General features: G+C 42.1%; 2 protein-coding genes across 4 annotated transcripts in view; both read right to left on the bottom strand.

Moving 5' to 3' along the window:
• The window catches only part of LOC101099699 (protocadherin alpha-6), a 134975-nt gene extending 122233 nt beyond the window's left edge, over positions 1-12742 (bottom strand). The window contains 2 exon segments of the mRNA XM_045060231.1: positions 9807-9928; positions 9930-12742. Of these exon segments, the coding sequence (XP_044916166.1) occupies positions 9857-9928; positions 9930-12248 (2391 nt within the window). The 5' untranslated portion in view covers positions 12249-12742 and the 3' untranslated portion in view covers positions 9807-9856.
• LOC101098920 (protocadherin alpha-C2) overlaps positions 1-18459 on the bottom strand; it is a 176141-nt gene extending 157682 nt beyond the window's left edge. Inside the window, exon 1 of one of the 3 annotated variants that reach the window (XM_023255957.2) lies at positions 10-4534. In XM_023255957.2, the coding sequence (XP_023111725.2) occupies positions 10-2406 (2397 nt within the window). In that variant the 5' untranslated portion in view covers positions 2407-4534. Of the gene's footprint in view, positions 1-9; positions 4535-15921 lie in introns of those variants that run through there. The other 2 variants (XM_045060201.1, XM_023255945.2) reach the window with 2 other exon arrangements.
• Positions 18460-21886: the final 3427 nt, after the last annotated feature.

The following is a 21886-nucleotide window of genomic DNA, read 5'->3' as shown; positions in this document are numbered from 1 at the left end:
ACAACCGACCTTTCCAGAAGACTCCAAAGAAGCTTGTGGATCTTCCGTTGGATTCAGAGATCCAGGACACGGGGGAAGGCTGGGGCTGAAAGCCATGAGGTCGGTCTTGGGCGGACCCTCCCCAGAGCACACCCTCTGCCGCCTCTGCTGCGAGTACGACCAGCTCCCCACCGCGCTGGAACACACCAGCGTGGGCTTCCCCGGCCCGCACGCGCCCTCACTGGGCGGCGCCGAGCACCGCAGCGCCACGTACAGCAGCAGCGTGAGCACCAGCAGGCTGGACACCGCGCAGATGGCGATGATCAGGTACACGTTGACATCCACCAGCGCCGTCTCCGCGCCAGCGGCGCCCGCCAACACCCGCGACGAGGCCTTGGGCGCCTGGCCGCTCTCCACCAGCGACAGCAGCACGGTGGCCGTGGCCGTCAGCGCCGGCTCGCCGTGGTCCCTCACCAGCACCAGCAGGCGCTGGCGCGGCGAGTCCGCCTCATCCAGGCTGCGCGTCGTGCTGATCTCGCCCGTGTACAGCGCCACGCGGAACGGGCTGCGCGCGCCACCCGCCGCCGGCTGCAGCTCGTACGACAGCCACGCGTTGTAGCCCGAGTCCGCGTCCACCGCGCGCACCTTCGCCACCACGTGGCCCGCGCCCACCGACCGCCACACCAGCTCGCTCACGGCGCCGCCCGCGCCGCCCGCCCCAGGCAGCGGCAGCAGCGCGGGCGCGTTGTCGTTCTCGTCCAGCACGAACACCTGCAGCGTCACGTTGCTGCCCAGCGGGGGCACGCCCGCGTCGCGCGCGCTCACTTGGAACTGCAGCAGCTCCAGCTCCTCGTGGTCCAGCGGCTGCAGCGCGTACACCTTGCCGCTCTCCGCGTGCACCGACACGTAGCTCGACAGCGCACGCTCGCCCACCCGCCGCTCCACCAGCGAGTAGGACACCAGCGCGTTCTCCTGCGCGTCCGCGTCCCGCGCGGACACCGTGAAGATGTGGCAGCCGGGAGGGTTGTTCTCCTTCACGAACACCGTGTACTCGGCCTGCGCGAATGCCGGCGCGTTGTCGTTCACGTCGGCCACTTCCACGGACACGCTGGCCGTGGCCGACAGCGAAGGCGAGCCCCCGTCCCGTGCTGTCACTACTAGAGCATAGTCCGACACGCTCTCGCGGTCCAGCGCGCTGTCCAGCACCAGCGAATAGTAATTCTTGAAGGTGGACACCAGCTTGAAGGGGACATGGGGCGACAGTGTGCAGGTCACCTGGCCATTAGCTCCAGAATCTCGGTCAGACACACTGATCAAGGTGATGACTGTGCCCCGCTGAGCATTCTCTGAGATAGGGAGAGACAGGGAAGTAACAGTCAACTCTGGAGCATTATCATTAGCGTCCAAAACTTGCACAAGAACTGTACAGTGACCAGCTAGTGGTAGATAGCCTTTATCGATCGCTTCTACTCGAATTTTGTAGGTTTTACATTCTTCAAAATCGATATGTCCTATTGCTATAATTTCTCCATTTATGGCATCCATGTAGAATTTAGATTTTATATCTGGGGAAACGTCACTAGAGAATGAGTAAATAATATCCCCATTCATGCCGTCATCCAAATCTGAGGCATTAAGTTTAATTACTAATGTTCCATTGGGAACATTTTCTGGTAATTTCACCGCATAGAGTGTTCTGTCGAAAACTGGTGCGTTGTCATTGGCATCCAGAACTTTGATGAGTAACTGAACAGTGCCAGTCAGCTCAGGTTTGCCTCTATCAGTGGCTGTGAGCAATAAATGAAGTTCTGGAGATTCTTCCCTGTCTAAAGATTTCCGTAATACAAGACCAAGAGGTTTTTCCTGTTCGCCATTGGTTGGTACGTCCAGAGAGAAAAACTCGTTGGGGCTCAGTCTGTAAGTCAACAGAGCGTTCTCCTCGATATCTGCATCGGAAGCGTCCTCTAGTGGAAACCTAGAGTCAAGCATCCTGGATTCGGCTATAAACAGATTCTTTTTTGTCTCTGGGAATACGGGCGGGTTGTCGTTAATGTCCTTCACCTCCACTTCCACATGGAAAACCTGCAGAGGCCTGTCCACGATCACCTCCAGGTGGATGCTGCATTCCGCGCTCCGCCCACACAGCTCCTCCCGGTCGATCCGAGAATTCACAAACAAAATGCCATTCTGCAGGTTTACCTCCAGAAGGTCCCCGTGTCCTTTGGAAGCCACTCGGAAAAGGCGCGGCACCAGCTCCGCCAGCTCCAGCCCCAAGTCCTGGGCGATGCGGCCCACGAAGGTGCCGTGTTTGGCCTCCTCCGGGACTGAGTAGTGGACCTGGCCGCTCCCGCTTTCCCAGGCTGTGAGGATTATAAAAAACAGCAGTAGATGCTGGTGCCCCCGGTCGCCTCGATTCGAGTACACCATTTCAAATTAATTGGGATTTTAAAATTATTCAAATCGGCGTAACTTATCTCAAAATTTGGAGGAATCTTATCTCTTCGTTACTATCCTGATGTGCTCTCCATTGTTCAACATCCGCATAGAAAAATACAGTGGAGAATCTTTCTAATATGAAAACGGAGGACTTCGTTTTGGCTTGAATGAGAGAATTTCGCGGTAAAGAGCGACATCATGTGGTCAAATAGTAAGTACGAACTATAATTATCAATTTTATTAATAAATGTTAAATTTTATTTTAACCTCTGATTTTTTTCCTTCAGTTTTCTTAAAGCGTAGAACAACACTTCTCATGTTTGCTGAAAGCATTAAGAGACTTAACTTCTGAATATTTAGTGTGACCATAACCGTGGTCTCCTTATGCCTTGAAAATACGTTTTCCCAGTTTTAAAATAAAAATAAAATGAATCATGTCAGGAGCAGTAAATTTTAAAATCTTTTGTTTATATAAAGTTCAGACAACTTCATTTCTTAGATTTCTGTTAAGAAAATTCTTGGTATCTCTAGGGACCCAAGATCTCAAGTATTTACGAATGGAAGAAAAACTTAAAAGAGGTATTTGTTTGTAGGAAGCAAGGAATATAAGCAACTAATTCATATACTTTTCTTGAGAAAACACAATAATAGAGGGCTAGTGGGGTCTTTGAAGAGAAATCATTTGTATTAAGTGAATTTTGCATGGAGAAAGTATCTTGAATTTTTCTTTTCATCAGAATTTATATACTCCATTCCAAAAGTTCATGGTTCTTATCTCTTTATTCTTTCCATTCTTTCTAAGTCCCAGATTTTATGAATGTCCACCTGTTTTTACAGTCTCCAATTTAATTGAGATTATTTCATAACATAAATTTATTTCATCACATAATGTTAGTATTCATCTGTCATACTTAGAGCAATCCTTCAATCAAGCTTGGGGTGTTTTATCATTTTCAGTTTTACTTAACAGAGCAAATTCTCATGAGTATTTTAATTCCCATGTTCCCAATTGCAAGTAGAATAATTATTACACCTGTATTGCTTTCCAATTTTGATCTGCCTGAGATTTTTCCAATCTGCATGGTTTTAATTAGCACAAAAATGGACAATAAAACCACAGAGGCATACCATTTATGTAGTAACACTAAATAAGAGCAGGTACAAATTTTAAAACCACATTTCTCATAATTAATTGTCTTTAATAGCATTTAGTCATATAACTTACAGTGGCATAGGTTTATAAAAAATGTTTAAGACTGGTTGGTTGGAAATCGTAGTCTTAACTTAGATTTCCTTTTAAAATGGAGAATAGGGGAGCTAGTTATAAGTTAAAGAATATTTCAGGATGATATGTTGACTATAAACTCAAAAGGTATACTAATAACAATTCTATAAACAGCAACTATGAATATAATTTAGCTAAGCCTACTGGTTCACATTTTTAAAGCGCCCTCATTTCTTTAAAGTTAAGTACTATAAATGGTTCTTGAAAGTCTGCTGTGGACATTACATATTAGTCCAACTAGTTGTGAGCTAGAGGGGTGAATTTATGTGACCATACAAATCAGAGTCTAATTTAGAGTTAAAAAAATCAAACTACATTACAAAAAAGTTACAGTCATGGGTAACATAATCAGTTACTCAGATAATACAACTTCCAAAGCTCACATCATCCTGGTGACCCTCCTTTCTTTGACTTACACATACCTTTCTTTTAAATAAGCATGAAATATAAATGTTCACTAAAATTCTGAAACTCACAACACTTGGAAGCAAGAATATGCAATGGAAAAAAATACAGTCTCTTCAACAAATGACGTTGGAAAAACAGACAGCTCATGCAAAAGAATGAAAATGGGCCACTTTCTTACACCATATACAAAAATAAACTCAAAATGGATTAAGGACCTAAATGTGAGAGCTGAAATCATAAAAATCATAGAAATGAGCACTTGCAGTAATTTCTCTGACATTGGCCATAACATCTTTCTAGATGTGTCACCTGAGGCAAGGTAAATAAAAGCAAAAGTAAACTATTCGGACCTCATTAAAATAAAAAACTTTTGCACAGCAAAGGAAACAGGCAACAAAACTAAAAGACAACCAACTGAATGGGAGAAGATATTTCCAGATGACATATCTGAAGGGTTAGTATCCAAAATGTATAAAGAACTTATACAACTCAACACCCAAAAACCAAATAATCCAATTAAAAATGGGCATAAAATGTGAATAGACATTTCTCCAAAGAAAACATACAGATGGCCAAAAGACACACGAAAAGATGTCCAACATTCACTCAACAGCAGGGAAACGCTAGTCAAAACCATAATGAGGTATCACCTCACACCTATCAGAATGGCTAAAATTAAAAAAAAAAAAGGCAACAAGTATTGGTGATGATATGGAGAAAATGGAACCCTCATGCACTTTTGGGAGGGATGCAAACTGGTGTGGACACTATCGAAGACAATATGGAAGTTCATCAAAAATTTAAAAATAGAATTATCATATGGTCCATTTATTACGCTACTGAGTATCTACCCAAAGAATATGAAAACACAAAGTTGAAGGGATATATGCACCCCTGTTTACTGCAGCATTATTTACAACAGCCAAATTATGGAAGCAGCCCATTTCCATTGATAGATGAGTGGCTAAAGAAGAGATGGTATATATATATATATATACAATGGAATATTATTTAGCCATAAAAAGAATGAAATCCTGCCATTTGCAAATATATGGATAGATCTAGAGAGTATAATGCTAAGTAAAATAAATCAGTCAGAGAAATACAAATACCATATGATTTCATTCATATGTGGAATTTAAGAAACAAAACAAATGAATAAAGGGGGAAAATGAGACAAACAAACCAAAAAACAGACTCTTAACTATTAAGAGAAGATGGTTACCAGAGGGGAGGTGGGTGGGAAGAAGGGTGAAATAGGTAAAGGGGATTAAGAGTACACTTACCTTAAAGGAGGGTACTATATCATAATGAAGGAGACAATCCAAGAAGATCTAACAATTGTAAATATTTATGCACCCAACGTGAAAGCACCCAAATATGTAAAACAACTAATAACAAATATAAGGGAACTAATTGATAAGAATGCAATAACAGTAGGGGACTTTACCACCCCACTTATATCAATGGACAGATCATTTAAACAGAAAATAAACAAGGAAACAATGGCTTTAAATGACACATTGGACCAGATGGACTTAACAGTTATATTCAGAACATTCCATCCTAAAGCAGTAGAATTCACATTCTTCTGGAGTGCACATGGAACATTCTCCAGAATAGATCACTTATTAGGTCACAAATCAAGCCTCAACAAATATAAAAAGACTGAAATCACACCATGCACCTTTTCTAACCAGAACACTATGAAACTAGAAGTCAACCACAAGAAAAATCTGGAAAGACCACAAATACAGGGAGGTTAAACATCATGATGATACACATTGAATGGGTCAACCAGGAAATCAAAGAAGAGATTTTTAAAAATACATAGAAACAAACGATGGTCCAAAACCTTGGCGATGCAGCAAAAGCTGTCCTAAGAAAAAAAGTATATAGCAATACAGGGTTACCTTAAGAAGCAAGAAAAAATCTCAAATAAACAGCCTGAACTTACACCTAAAGGAGCTAGAGGAAGAACAATAAATGAAGCCTAAAGCCAACTGATGGAGGGAAATAGGAGAGATTAGAGCAGAAATAAATGATATACAAACTTAAAAAAAGAGAAAAACAATAGAACAGATCAATGAAACCAGAAGCTGGTTCTTTGAAAACATTAATAAAATTCATAAACGTCTAGGCAGACTTATCAGAAAGAAAAGAGAAAAGACCCAAATTTTTAAAAATCACAGAGAGGAGAAATAACAACCAACACCACATAAATACAAACAATTATAAGAGAATGTTATGAAAAACTATATGCCAATAAATTGGACAACCTGAAAGAGATGGATAAATTCCTAGAAACATATAATTACCAAAACTGAAATAGGAAGAAACAGAAAACTTGAACAGACCTATTTCTGAAATGGCAAAGAAATGGAATCAGTAATCAAAAAACTCCCAAGAAACAAAAGTCCAGGGCAGATGGCTTCAAGGCAAATTCTACCAAACATTTAAAGAAGAGTTAATAGGGGTGAGTGGGTGGCTCAGTGAGTTAAGTGTCCAACTTCAGCTCAGGTCATGATCTCACAGTTCATGAGTTCACGTTCCACACTGGGCTCTATGCTGACAGCTTGGAGCCTGGAGCCTTCTTCAGATTCTGTCTCCCTCTCTCTCTGCCCCTCCCCTACTCACACTGTGTGTGTGTGTCTCTCTCTCTTTCAAAAATAAATAAATATTAAAAAAAAAAAAGATGGGAATACAAAAGTTAAAAAAAAAAGAAGAGTTAATACCTATTCTTCTCAAACTATTTGAAAAAACGGAAAGGTAAAGAAAACTTCCAAACTTATTCTATGAGGCTGAATCCAACAATACATTAAAAAAAAATCATTCACCATGATCAAGTGGGATTTATTCTTAGGTTGCAAGGTGGTTCAATATTTACAAATCAATCAATGTAATATACCCCATTAATAAAGAATATTACTTTAATTTATTTATAAATCAATGTAATACACCCCAAAAATAAAGAATAAGAACCATATGATCCTTTCAGTAGATGCAGAAAAAGCATTTGACAAAGCACAAAATCCACTCATGATAAAAACTCTCAACAAAGTAGGTTTAGAGGGAATATATCTCAACATAATAAAGGCCATATGTTAAAAACCCACAGCTAATATTCTCAGTGAGGAAAAACTGAGAGCTTTTCCTCTACAGTCATGAAAAAGATAAGGATGTTCACTCTCACTACTGTTATTTAACATAGTACTGGAAGTCCCAGCCACAGCAGTCAGACAACAAAAAGAAATAAAAGGCATCCAAATCAGCAAGGAAGAAGTCAAACTTTGACTATTTGCAGATGACTTGATACTCTATGTAGGAAACCTGAAAGACTCCACGAAAAAACTGTTAGAAATGATACACAAATTCAGTAAGGTCGCAAGACACAAAATTAACGTGCAGAAATCTGTTGCATTTCTATACACCAATAATGAAATAGCAGAAAGAGAAATTAAGGAATCAATCTCATTCACACTTACATCAAAACCAATAAGATGCCTAGGAATAAACCTAACCAAAGGGGTAAAATACCTGTACTGTGAAAACTATAAAACACTTGTGAAAGAAATTGACGATGACACAAAGAAATGGAAAGACATTCCCTGCTCATGGATTCAAAGAACAAATATTGTTAAAATGTCAAAACTACCCAGTGCAATCTACACATATAATGCAATCCCTAACAAAATATCAGCAGCATTTTTCATAGAGCAGGAACAAATAATCCAAAAATTTACATTTTAGGTCACAAAAGACCCTGAAGAGCCAAAGCAACCTTGAAAAATAAAACCAAAGCTGGAGGCATCACATCTCTGGACTTCAAGTTATATTCCAAACCTGTAGTGATCAAGACAGTATGGTATTGGTACAAAAATAGACACAGAGATCAACAGAACAGAATAGAAAACCCAGAAATGAACCCACAACTAAATGGTCAATTAATCTTTGACAAAGAAGAAAATAATATCCAAGGGAAAAAAGTCTCTTCAACAAATGGTGTCGGGAAAACCGGATGATAACATGCAAAAGAACAAATTGGACCACTTTCTTACACAAAATAATACACAAAAATAAATTCAAAGTAGATTAAAGACCTAAATGATAGACCTGAAACTGTGAAAATCCTAGAGGAGAACGCAAGTAGTAACCTTTTTGACATGACCAATAGCAAGTTCTTTCTAGATATGTCAACTGAGGCAAGGGAAACAAAAGCAAAATAAACCATTGGAACTTCATCAAAACAAAAACTTCTGGTAAGTGAAGGAATCAGTCAACAAAAGTAAAAGGCAACCTGCAGAATGGGGAAGATATTTGCAAATGACATATCTAATAAAGGGTTGATATCCAAATATAGGAAGTACTTATAAAACTCAACACCCCAAAATGAATAATCTGATTTAAAATGGGCAGAAGACATGAATAGACATTTTTCCAAAATAGACATCCATATGGCCCAAAGACAAAAGAAAAGATGCTCAATATCACTCACAGTCAGGGAAATACAAATCAAAACTATAATGAGATATCATGGCATACATGTCAGAATGTCTACAATCAAAAACACAAGAAACCACGGGTGTTGACAAGGATGTGAAGAAAGGGGAACCCTCCTACACTGCTGGTGAGAATGCAAACTGGTGCAGCCACTCTGGAAAACAGTATGGAGATTCCTCCAAAAGTTCAAAATAGAACTACCCTATTACCCAGCAATTGCACTACTAGGTATTTACCAAAGAATACAAAAATAATAATTCAAAGGGATACATGCACACTGATGTTTACAGCAGCATTATCTACAATAGGCAAAGTATGGAAACAGCCCAAGTGTCCTTCAACTGATGAATGGATAAAGAAAATGTGGTACATAGATTCACGATGGAATATTACTCAGCCATAAAAAGAATGAAATCTTGCCATTTGCAACAAGGTGGATGGAGCTAGAGTATTATGCTAAGAAAAATAAGTCAGAGAAAGACCAATACGATATGATTTCATTCATATGTGCAATTTAAGAAACAAAACGAAGAGAAAAGGGGAAAAAAGAAAGAAGCAAATCAAGAAACAGACCCTTAACTATAGAGAGCAAACTGATGTTTACCATAGGGCTAAATAGATGATAGGGATTAAGGAGTGCACTTGTGATGAGCATCCGGTATTGTATGAAAATATTGAATCACTAAGTTGTACACCTGAAACTAATGTAACTCTGTATGTTAACTAACTGGAATTTAAATTTAAAAAATTTTTAAAGAAATAGCTCTCCTTGAAAAGCAACTCACCAAATAAAATTCAAAATAAGAGATTTTTCAAAATTTACTTTTTCAAGAGATTTGCAGTGCCTGAGGAATGCATATTTTATATGAATTTACTTGCTCAAAGTGCAAATTCCCTTGAATTTCTCTTTCTACACTATTTGGATCAAACACAAAGAAATGAAAAATTCTACAGAATTAATTAGAAAAAAATGTTTATCACAATTAAAGGAAACACCACAAACAGAAAGTCTCGTTCCAGTTTAAATTAAGACCAGTAACAAACCACATAGATTACGATAGTTAACCAAATAATGAACAGATGTATTTTAAGTAAATGTATTCCAATTTTTACAAATAGGAAAACATAAAAAATTCTTGGGAAACAATTTAACATTTCAAGTATATATTAAATGTTAATTATGAAAATTCAGACTTACCTTGGCACCATGATCATCATTTAAATCCTGATGTTGGCTCGTATCACCCACTAATGGACAGGGTGGATGGCCAGGGCTAAAAGCCATGAGGTCGGTCTTGGGCGGACCCTCCCCAGAGCACACCCTCTGCCGCCTCTGCTGCGAGTACGACCAGCTCCCCACCGCGCTGGAACACACCAGCGTGGGCTTCCCCGGCCCGCACGCGCCCTCGCTGGGCGGCGCCGAGCACCGCAGCGCCACGTACAGCAGCAGCGTGAGCACCAGCAGGCTGGACACCGCGCAGATGGCGATGATCAGGTACACGTTGACATCCACCAGCGCCGTCTCCGCGCCAGCGGCGCCCGCCAACACCCGCGACGAGGCCTTGGGCGCCTGGCCGCTCTCCACCAGCGACAGCAGCACGGTGGCCGTGGCCGTCAGCGCCGGCTCGCCGTGGTCCCTCACCAGCACCAGCAGGCGCTGGCGCGGCGAGTCCGCCTCGTCCAGGCTGCGCGTCGTGCTGATCTCGCCCGTGTACAGCGCCACGCGGAACGGGCTGCGCGCGCCACCCGCCGCCGGCTGCAGCTCGTACGACAGCCACGCGTTGTAGCCCGAGTCCGCGTCCACCGCGCGCACCTTCGCCACCACGTGGCCCGCGCCCACCGACCGCCACACCAGCTCGCTCACGGCGCCGCCCGCGCCGCCCGCCCCAGGCAGCGGCAGCAGCGCGGGCGCGTTGTCGTTCTCGTCTAGCACGAACACCTGCAGCGTCACGTTGCTGCCCAGCGGGGGCACGCCCGCGTCGCGCGCGCTCACTTGGAACTGCAGCAGCTCCAGCTCCTCGTGGTCCAGCGGCTGCAGCGCGTACACCTTGCCGCTCTCCGCGTGCACCGACACGTAGCTCGACAGCGCACGCTCGCCCACCCGCCGCTCCACCAGCGAGTAGGACACCAGCGCGTTCTCCTGCGCGTCCGCGTCCCGCGCGGACACCGTGAAGATGTGGCAGCCGGGAGGGTTGTTCTCCTTCACGAACACCGTGTACTCGGCCTGCGCGAATGTCGGCGCGTTGTCGTTCACGTCGGCCACTTCCACGGACACGCTGGCCGTGGCCGACAGCGAAGGCGAGCCCCCGTCCCGTGCTGTCACTACTAGAGCATAGTCCGACACGCTCTCGCGGTCCAGGGCGCTGTCCAGCACCAGCGAATAGTAATTCTTGAAGGTGGACACCAGCTTGAAGGGGACATGGGGCGTCAGAAAGCAGGTCACCTGGCCGTTGGCACCGGAGTCGAGATCTGACACGCTAATGAGGGCAATCACAGTACCTAACTGAGCGTCCTCTCGGACAGGTAAGGATAAAGAAGTCAATGCAATCTGAGGGACATTATCATTTTCATCCAAAACCTTCAATAAAACGGTGCAATGGCCAGCCATGGGTGGGTGGCCTTTGTCCGTCGCGTCAATACGAATTTTGTATAAATTCACTTTTTCAAAATCTAAATTCCCTCTAAGTACTATTTCTCCAGTATTTGGATCTATTTTAAACTGGTCGCTAACCATGGTTGGAACGAGACTATTAAAAGAGTATGAAATCTCCCCATTCACTCCTTCATCCCGATCAGAAGCATTAAGTCTGATTACTATTGTTCCATTACCCGAGTTTTCGAATATTCTTACTTCATATTCAGTCTGTTCGAAATCGGGAGCATTGTCATTCACGTCCAGCACAGTGACCAGCAGCTGAACAGTGCCTGTGAGTTCAGGTTTGCCTCCGTCAGTGGCTGTCAGAAATAAGTTATGTTCGGGAGCTTCCTCTCTGTCCAAGGATTTCTTTAATACGAGCCCAATTTGTGTATTGTCATCACTGTTGGTTTTCACATCTAGGGAGAAGTATTCGCTGGAACTGAGTCTATAGGTTAAAAGAGAATTTGAGCCAACATCCGCATCTGACGCGCCCTCTAGTGGAAACAGAGAATCTGGCAGCCTTGATTCGTAAATCAGCACTCTTTGTTCCTTTAAACGAAACACAGGCGGGTTGTCATTAATGTCCTTCACCACCACTTCCACATGGAAAACCTGCAGCGGCCTGTCCACGATCACCTCCAGGTGGATGCTGCACTCCGCGTTTCGCCCACACAGCTCCTCCCGGTCGATCCGAGAATTCACAAACAAAATGCCATTCTGCAGATTTACCTCGAGAAGATCCCCGCGGCCTTTGGACTCCACTCGGAAAAGGCGCGGCACCAGCTCCGCCAGCTCCAGCCCCAGGTCCTGGGCGATGCGGCCCACGAAGGTGCCATGTTTAGCCTCCTCCGGGACCGAGTACTGAACCTGGCAGCTGCCCTCCTCCCAGGCTACGAACAGCAGAAGCGAGAGCAGCAGACACCGAGATCCCAGTGGGCCTTCCAGGGTAATAACCATGTCAAATACTTGTTTTATTTCCATCAGAAGATCTTGCCTCGTCATTAAGATGAAATATTGTATGATCCGACTCTGTTAATCCAATTCTGCGCCTGCCATCACTCAGCGCTTAGGGAACCAAGCAGTAACAGAAGGAATGAATTTTGAATACTGTAACAACTAGATTAACTTCATGGTGGACAGCGACATCATGCGACTACAAAGGGTAAGAAATGAATTCACATAACTTCGCTACGCTATAGTCCTTTAAATTAAAAAAAAATCTTATTTTGCCTTAATTTAATAGTAAATCTCCTTATGTTTGTAATTTTCAGAGCCATTTTCATCTCGTCTGACTTCTTTTATGAATTTAGACTAGGGTAAGGGATCAGATAATTCATAGAGAAACAACTTTCTCCCAATAATTTAATTACTGTTATCAACCAGGTTAGAAAATTTGTGATCTGAAGTAAGCCTGGGAATTAGAAGTGCAAAATATCCTAATCTCTTTATGTAGAGAAGAAACTTGTGCATATTCTTCTGTTACAGGATATGTTATTATATTTTGCTGTGGGAAAAGAATGTAATTTTAAATTAACAAATTTTATCCACATTTAAAAAATCTTATAGATTGCAGTCCATTATTTCTTTTTTCAGTGAATATCAAATACTCCTAAGACTGTTTCTTTTACTTAATAATGGAAGATGGGGGCGCCTGGGTGGCTCACTGGGTTAAGCGTCAGACTTCAGCTCAGGTCATGATCTTCCAGTTCCTGAGTTTGAGCCCCACATTGGGCTCTGTGCTGACAGCTCAGAGCCTGGAGCCTGCTTCTGATTCTGTCTCCCTCTCTCTCTGCTCCTCCCCTGCTCGTGCTCTCTCTCTCTCTCTCTCTCTCTCTCTCTCAAAAATAAATAAACATTAAAAAAAATTAATGATGGAAGATGAAAATTTTAGTGCATATTCTTTCCATTTCTAAATTTCCCGGCAGCTTATATTAGGCCTCCCCTTCAACAAATTTTCCTTAACATACTTGATTCTTGCAAATTCTAGTGGAATATCTACCCATAGTTCTTTGCTGCTCTGATCCTTCAGCTACTCCTAAATGAGTTCACCCTTTTCTCTCAATCTTAACTTTGTATATGCTTTCCTTTAAGTGTCCTCATCCATTTCCAATGTTTCAAATAAGACTTTTTTTTAACTTTTTTTCAACGTTTATTTATTTTTTGGGGGGACAACGAGAGACAGAGCATGAACGGGGGAGGGGCAGAGAGAGAGGGAGACACAGAATCGGAAACAGGCTCCAGGCTCTGAGCCATCAGCCCAGAGCCCGACGCGGAGCCGAACTCACGGACCGCGAGATCGTGACCTGGCTGAAGTCGGACGCTTAACCGACTGCGCCACCCAGGCGCCCCTCAAATAAGACTTTTATTGAAGTTATTCCCAAACCCACATCTTCCTTCCCTCTTTCTATGGTTCTCATTGACATTTTTACCAATGCATGGTGATGACTCTCAGAAAATAATTTGATTACACTTTGAAGATTATGAAGAGACATCATTAACAACCCCCAAATTCAAACCCTTGAAATTCTCATTTTGATTTAATGCAGTGAACATTGTACATGTCACCTGTATGAATTTTTTATCAGTCCTCATCCCTTACTTGCCCTATTCAAAGTCTGTCAACAGTCCATCTGTCTTTTCTTTCACATACTACCATATTTATTTTCATGAGTAAAGTTAAAGGTAGAAATTCCATGACATTAGAATAACTTCTACACGACCTGAGATGGGATCAAAACCAACATTCCCAGTTTTATTTTCGACTACTCTCCAATGTGAATTCTATTTTGCAGACGAAATAGATCACCTCCTTGTCTTCTTCGTCAGTGCAACCTTTGTTCAAAGTGTTTCTAAAATTACCTCTCTCTTTACCTATAAAAATGTTATCCTGATATCAAAGTCAAGCCCAAATGTAAATTTTACCATGAATTCATCTGTAATGTTATCAGCTGGAGATGATTAAACTCTTCCTCAAAATGAGAAAATGAGAGTCACAAAAGGATTTGTCAAATGGACACATACCACCACCCATGCTCCAAAATTCTCATATACTTGCAAAATCCTCACAGACTACTGTAATACCAAGATGAGAAGCATCATCTTAAACTAATTAATCTAGATCTATCTAATACTCCCTATTGCTGAATTTCTATTGCGTTTAGTGTGGGTACACAAAGAGTTCATATGCTAACGAATAATAACATCCAAATGAAATTTTCCTTTGCTTGCAGGCAATTAGCTTTGAGAAAAGATATATTAGCTTTCAGTCTTATTGTTGAAGGTTTTCTAGAGCAGTTAAGATTTTTCATAAATTTTGTTGTAAGTCAAGAGTCCCTCTGAATATCAACTTTAAAACTAGCTAATTAGGGGCACCTGGGTGGATCAGTTGGTTAAGTGTCTGGCTTAGGCTCAGGTCATGATCTCAGAGTTCATGTGTTCAGACCCCACATCAGGCTCTGTGCTGACAAACTCAGAGCCTTGAACCTGCTTTGGATTCTGTGTCTCCCTCTCTCTCTGCTCCTCCCCTGCTCATGCTCTGTCTCTCTCTCAAAAATAAACGTTAAAAAATTGAATTAGCTAATTAAAGTTAAGGGGTGCCTGGTTGGCTCAGTCAACTAAGTGTCCCACTCTTGATGTCAGTTCAGGTCGCGATCCCAGGGTCCTGGGATTGAGCCCCATGTCAGGCTCTGTGCTGAGCGTGGAGCCTGCTAAAGATTCTCACTCTCTCCCTCTCCCCGGCTTTTGTGCTCTCTCTCTAAAACAATTAAAATTTTTTTAATTTAGAAATATTCAAGGAGGTATACCGAGTGACTTGATACAGAAGTTGGAAGGGAAACATTTTAAACCACTGTAAACCATATAAGTATATTTCATATTCAAAAATAAATGAAGCCTCTAAAGTTAAAAAATTAATCATAAATATCAAATTCATCATAAGTATGTGAAAGCCAACCATTTAGAGAAACCTGAAAAGAATCATTCAGTATACAAATATTACTTAAAAAGGAAGTTAAGGGGTGCCTGGCTCAGTCAGTTAAGCATCCAACTTCGGCGCAGGTCTCGATCTCACAGTCGGCAGTTTGAGCCCCATGTCAGGCTCTGTTCAGACAGTTCAGAGCCTGGAGCCTGCTTCGGATTCTGTGTCTCCCTCTCTCTCTGCCTCCCCCTCCACTCATGCTCTATCTCTCTCAAAAAATAAAATAAACATTAAAAAATAAATAATTTTAAAAGAAACACTTCACTGTAAAAAAAATTCATTGTCATAATAGGAGACTTTGAAAATAAATAACTCCACCAAATATGTCATACAAGTATCTTCCTACATTTCCTAAAGATTGAAAATTAAAATATTTATTAAAAATTTAATTTTGGAAACACTTTCTATTGTGCAAAGAACACTAGTCCATTAACTCCAACTTTTAAAACCTAAAAAAGGGGAGGTATGTTACTGAAATAAATCCATTAGTGCAAAGCGATTATATGCAACAAACTAAAATGAATTCTAACCATAACCAATTTTAAGTAAATGAATTAATACCAATTGAGAATTTACATCTAAATGATGAGACAATAATCAAATATAAAACCATAATTTAAAATAAAAAGAAGTTGGAAGGAAATATTAAATATTAAAGACTTAACGAAAATTTTTGTGAATAATATTTTTGAGACTCACGATGTCTGCAGAGCCAGGACCTTGAGGTAGGCTGGGGCTGAAGGCCATGAGGTCGGTCTTGGGCGGACCCTCCCCAGAGCACACCCTCTGCCGCCTCTGCTGCGAGTACGACCAGCTCCCCACCGCGCTGGAACACACCAGCGTGGGCTTCCCCGGCCCGCACGCGCCCTCGCTGGGCGGCGCCGAGCACCGCAGCGCCACGTACAGCAGCAGCGTGAGCACCAGCAGGCTGGACACCGCGCAGATGGCGATGATCAGGTACACGTTGACATCCACCAGCGCCGTCTCCGCGCCAGCGGCGCCCGCCAACACCCGCGACGAGGCCTTGGGCGCCTGGCCGCTCTCCACCAGCGACAGCAGCACGGTGGCCGTGGCCGTCAGCGCCGGCTCGCCGTGGTCCCTCACCAGCACCAGCAGGCGCTGGCGCGGCGAGTCCGCCTCGTCCAGGCTGCGCGTCGTGCTGATCTCGCCCGTGTACAGCGCCACGCGGAACGGGCTGCGCGCGCCACCCGCCGCCGGCTGCAGCTCGTACGACAGCCACGCGTTGTAGCCCGAGTCCGCATCCACCGCGCGCACCTTCGCCACCACGTGGCCCGCGCCCACCGACCGCCACACCAGCTCGCTCACGGCGCCGCCCGCGCCGCCCGCCCCAGGCAGCGGCAGCAGCGCGGGCGCGTTGTCGTTCTCGTCCAGCACGAACACCTGCAGCGTCACGTTGCTGCCCAGCGGGGGCACGCCCGCGTCGCGCGCGCTCACTTGGAACTGCAGCAGCTCCAGCTCCTCGTGGTCCAGCGGCTGCAGCGCGTACACCTTGCCGCTCTCCGCGTGCACCGACACGTAGCTCGACAGCGCACGCTCGCCCACCCGCCGCTCCACCAGCGAGTAGGACACCAGCGCGTTCTCCTGCGCGTCCGCGTCCCGCGCGGACACCGTGAAGATGTGGCAGCCGGGAGGGTTGTTCTCCTTCACGAACACCGTGTACTCGGCCTGCGCGAATGCCGGCGCGTTGTCGTTCACGTCGGCCACTTCCACGGACACGCTGGCCGTGGCCGACAGCGAAGGCGAGCCCCCGTCCCGTGCTGTCACTACTAGAGCATAGTCCGACACGCTCTCGCGGTCCAGGGCGCTGTCCAGCACCAGCGAATAGTAATTCTTGAAGGTGGACACCAGCTTGAAGGGGACATGGGGTGACAGTGTGCAGGTCACCTGCCCATTGGGACCTGAGTCGCGATCGGACAGACTGATCAGGGCAATGACGGTCCCCAGTGAAGCGTCTTCTTGAACAGGCAGAGATATGGAAGTTATGACCATCTCTGGGGTATTATCATTCTCATCCAGAAGTTTTACTATAACTTTGCAGTGTCCAGTTAATGGGAATGAACTTCTATCTACAGCATCAATATTAATTTCATATAAATTACAGTCTTCATAATCCAGTTCTCCCTTAACTGTTATTTCCCCACTATTTGAATCGATTATAAATTTAGATCTGACGTTATCAAGAACAAGATTACTAAAAAGGTACACTATTTCCTTATTAATGCCATCATCTGCATCTGAGGCATTCAGTTTAATAACTAAAGTCCCATTCGGTGCATTTTCTAATAATCTTATATTATAAACTGATTTATCAAATTTTGGGGCATTATCATTCGCATCCAATACACTGATCAATAATTGAACTGTACCTGTTAGTTCAGGTTTTCCTCCATCAACTGCAGTCAGTAATAAAAGATGTTCTTGGGTTTCTTCTCTATCTAATGCTTTCTTCAATACTAGCTCTAAAATGTTTGTTTCTTCTTCGTTTGTTTTAACATCCAAGTCAAAATATTCATTAGGATTTAATTTGTATTTCAATTCTGCGTTTGCTCCGACATCCATATCAGATGCGCCCTCTAGCGGAAACCGGGAATCTACTATTCTTGACTCTAAAATAAATAATCTTTGTTCCCGACGCAAGAACCGGGGCGGGTTGTCGTTAATGTCCTTAACCTCCACTTCCACATGGAAAACCTGCAGCGGCCTGTCCACGATCACCTCCAGGTGGATGCTGCACTCCGCGTTCCGCCCACACAGCTCCTCCCGGTCGATCCGAGAATTCACAAACAAAATGCCATTCTGCAGATTTACTTCCAGAAGGTCTCTATAACCTTTGGACGACACTCGGAAAAGGCGTGGCACTAGCTCCACCAGCTCGAGCCCCAGGTCCTGGGCGATGCGGCCCACGAAGGTGCCGTGTTTGACCTCCTCCGGGATCGAGTAGTGGACGTGGCCACTCCCTGCCTCCAAGGCTGTAAGAAGCAGAAGCAAGAGCAGCAGGCGCCGGGAACCTGGACTCCTCTGAGAATATACCATCGCAAATTCGTTGCAATTTTCAAATGTCTATTGCACTACCACACGATAGCTTTTGGAAACATAATTTCCAATTTGCTATAATTTTTTATTTGCTCACCTTTTCAGCTTCAGCATCAGAGCAAAAAATGGAGTGGCCTTTTTCCTTTCTGTCTAAGGAAAATAAACTCACTGTATTCCTTTTTCGGGGGGAAAAAAAAAAAAAACCACCACCACCAAACTTGCGGTTTCCAGCGCCATCATGTGGACGGAAGGGTGAGCTTTTACTTTGTTATGCTTTGTTTCCATTCGTTAAATATTTCCAAATTTCAATGACTCTTAGGAATTCTTTATTTTCCTTCTCTCTAATCAAAATGTAACATTAATGTTACAATAAAGGGTATCAGTTTTCATGAAAATATTGCAAAATCCATTCTACTTTAATCATGCCACACCAATGTTTACTAGAGTAATTTGTATTGGTCTATTCTTTATAGAATTCCTAACTAACTTTAAAAGCTTTAGTTTTTCATTTATTTGCATATTTAAATATATCTTGTGAAATTTCTTGAGTGTTTTCTATTATTTTGATGGGATGTTTGTAACTACTTCTACATTACTCATGAAACATTTATATTCCTATTTGCAGTATTTAATATTGACTTGTTATTTTCAACGTAACAAACTATTTGAATAGCATTCTTGTCTGAGTTCCCTTTTGGAAGTCTGATATTCAAATTGCTAAAAATCCATTTTTTAATTTCTCTATATATCACCTACTTTTAACTGCTGACTAAAAAAAAATCATAATTTGGAGATTTGCATTTTCTAGAGGCCAAAATCATAGCATGACTTGGTCAACATCTTGACACCATTTTTTGAATTAGATGCATCTAGGCAGCATTTCTTCAGCTTGCATTCCTGATAAGTCACAGTTGATACTAATTGTGAAAGCACATATCTTTGCTTTTATGCAGCAAATCAAACTACTAATATTGTTTGTGGATACACTACTCCATAAAAAGTGTGGGTTCCGGTAAAAATTAAAAGATAGAAATCACATTATTAACTGGACTAACTCTATGTTAATTTCATCTCTTTTTAATCATCCAGTTCATCTGCTGCATGATACCACTTGGACTTACTTATAAATATGGTCAGAAGGAAATGTCCCAAAAGAAAATGTCACAAATTTTTTCCACTGAAAAAGTATTTAAACTTCTGCTTGTATATATACTCCCTAGAATTCCATAAATATTAAAAAATATGCCTTACCTATGAAGACATAGGGTCCAGGGGATCAATAATTCTATTATTTGATCCTTGAATATATAAAGCATAAACCCCAAATTTGTTCCTTAGGTTTGGTTTAAGTGATATATGAGATTGAAGTATTATTTTTGGGTCAAAGTATAAAACAAATGTGGAAAAGTGTAATACAAAAAATAGAAGATAAATAAGAATTTAGTAGAAAATACAAAGTCATTTGAAATACACTTGCTTCCCAGTGTTCAAAGTAGTAAAGATACAGGATAATGTTACTGGATACAGTTCTTATATAATATTTAACAGTACATTTACCATTCCCTTTAGTTTTTCAAAAGTTCTTATTCTCTCTACTAACATGGCTTTTCTCTCAGCCCTCAGATCACCCAAACACTAAAGAAATTTAAAATTTCAAGATTACTTATCTGTTCCTGATAATGATAATTTGAATCCAGTTTAATATACAAAAGTAAAAAAACAAAAAAATGATAAGTATGTTGAAAATATCATGTTAAGGTTGATTTACCTTCTATTATAGAACCATGACTGATGTGAAACTCCAAAAATATATTATAAATAGACTTACTTTTGAAAAAAGTAAATGTCAAGTATTTAACTGTCAAACTGACAGTGTGATGTTAACTATGTATGCATGGTAATTTATAGAGTATTTTCAGTATATATTTAAATATTTTGAAAGTATACACAAAGGAAAAAATGGCATCAACAGTATCATATGCTTCTTTTAGTTTGTGATTTTTTTCATAGAGAAATTTCAGGGGAAAACAAGACTCCTGACATCCATCTTCACATCTGTTCAAAAATACTAAGTTTTTGGATTATCGCCTTGCATTTGTCTTTCAATTCTCATCTCTTTCGGGTGGTTAAGTTCTCAATAGTTATAGACTCTCTGCTCTTAATTCCATAGACAACACCACAGGTAAAGAAAATTCTTTAGATCTTTTTCCAAACCATTATTTCAATCAAATATTATAGGTTACCTTATTAACTGATCCTTTCATTTGCTAGTTTCTCTAAAAATTTTAGTTATATTTAAACCTTGATACAGAAAGAAAACTCCTTCCTTGACAATGAATTTAGGTTAAGAAAACCAGATAGAGTTTTGAGGTATCTCTACTTAACATAATGGGAAGCATTCAGGAAGATGTTACACTAGAAAATTTAATTTTGCATTGGAGTCTAGATATCATTCATTACCTACAAAACTCCAGAATAGAGGCACCTGGGTGGCTCAGTCAGTTAAGGGTCCGACTTAGGCTCAGGTCATGATCTCACGGCTGGTGAATTCAAGCCCTGCATCAGGCTCTGTGCTGACAGCTCAGAGCCGGGGAGCACACTTAGTATTCTGTGTCTTCCTCTCTCTCTGCCCCTCCCCCGCTCATGCTCTGTCCCTCTCTCCTTCAAAAATAAACACTAAAAAAATCCTCCAGAATAAAATTTTATTAAGCTATATTTCTCTGCTATTTGTAAAAGTTTACAAAAGTCTACCACACTGCCCAAAAATAACAGATGAAGTTGAAGCAGTCTTTTAGAGATTTATAAATAATTTATGCTGCTGCACCAAATTTGACAAAAAAATTAATTACTAAAAATTATTCTAGGGGCACCTGAGTGGTTCAGTCGGTTAAGAGTCTGACTTTGGCTTAGGTCATGATCTCATGGGTTCAAGACATCAAGTTCCATGTTGGCCTCTGCCTTGACAGTGTGGAGTTTTCTTGGGATTCTCTCTTTTCCTCCCTCTCAATCCCTCCCCCACACTCACTCTCACTCTTTCTCTCTCTCTCAAAATAAACATTAAAAAAAAAAACAAAAACAAAAACAAACCACACCATACATCCACATGTGCCATTATTAAACAGAATAAAATTTAACTTAGAGCTGATATCTATCATGATTACCAATGTCAACAGCTAAAAATAAATCTAGTGAAATATGTAAAGGACCTCTATACAGAAAATTGTGAAATAGTAAGAAACATTACGAATTATTAAGAAATATTAAGATTATTTAGATAAATAGACCATGCTCATGAATTGACTCATTTTTGTAAAGATGTCAACATGCTTCACATTTCTTTTTTTTTTTCAACATTTATTTATTTTTGGGACAGAGAGAGACAGAGCATGAACGGGGGAGGGGCAGAGAGAGAGGGAGACACAGAATCGGAAACATGCTCCAGGCTCTGAGCCATCAGCCCAGAGCCTGACGCGGGGCTTGAACTCACAGACCGCGAGATCGTGACCTGGCTGAAGTCGGACGCTTAACCGACCGCGCCACCCAGGCACCCCAACATGCTTCACATTTCTAAATAGACTTAATGCAATCCAAATTAAAACCTCGCCAAATT

The sequence above is a fragment of the Felis catus genome, chromosome A1 (assembly GCF_018350175.1).
Source record: "Felis catus isolate Fca126 chromosome A1, F.catus_Fca126_mat1.0, whole genome shotgun sequence".
Classification (NCBI taxonomy): domain Eukaryota; kingdom Metazoa; phylum Chordata; class Mammalia; order Carnivora; family Felidae; genus Felis; species Felis catus.
Note: the sequence above shows the minus strand (reverse complement) of the source record. Positions and strands in the feature narration are given on the sequence as shown.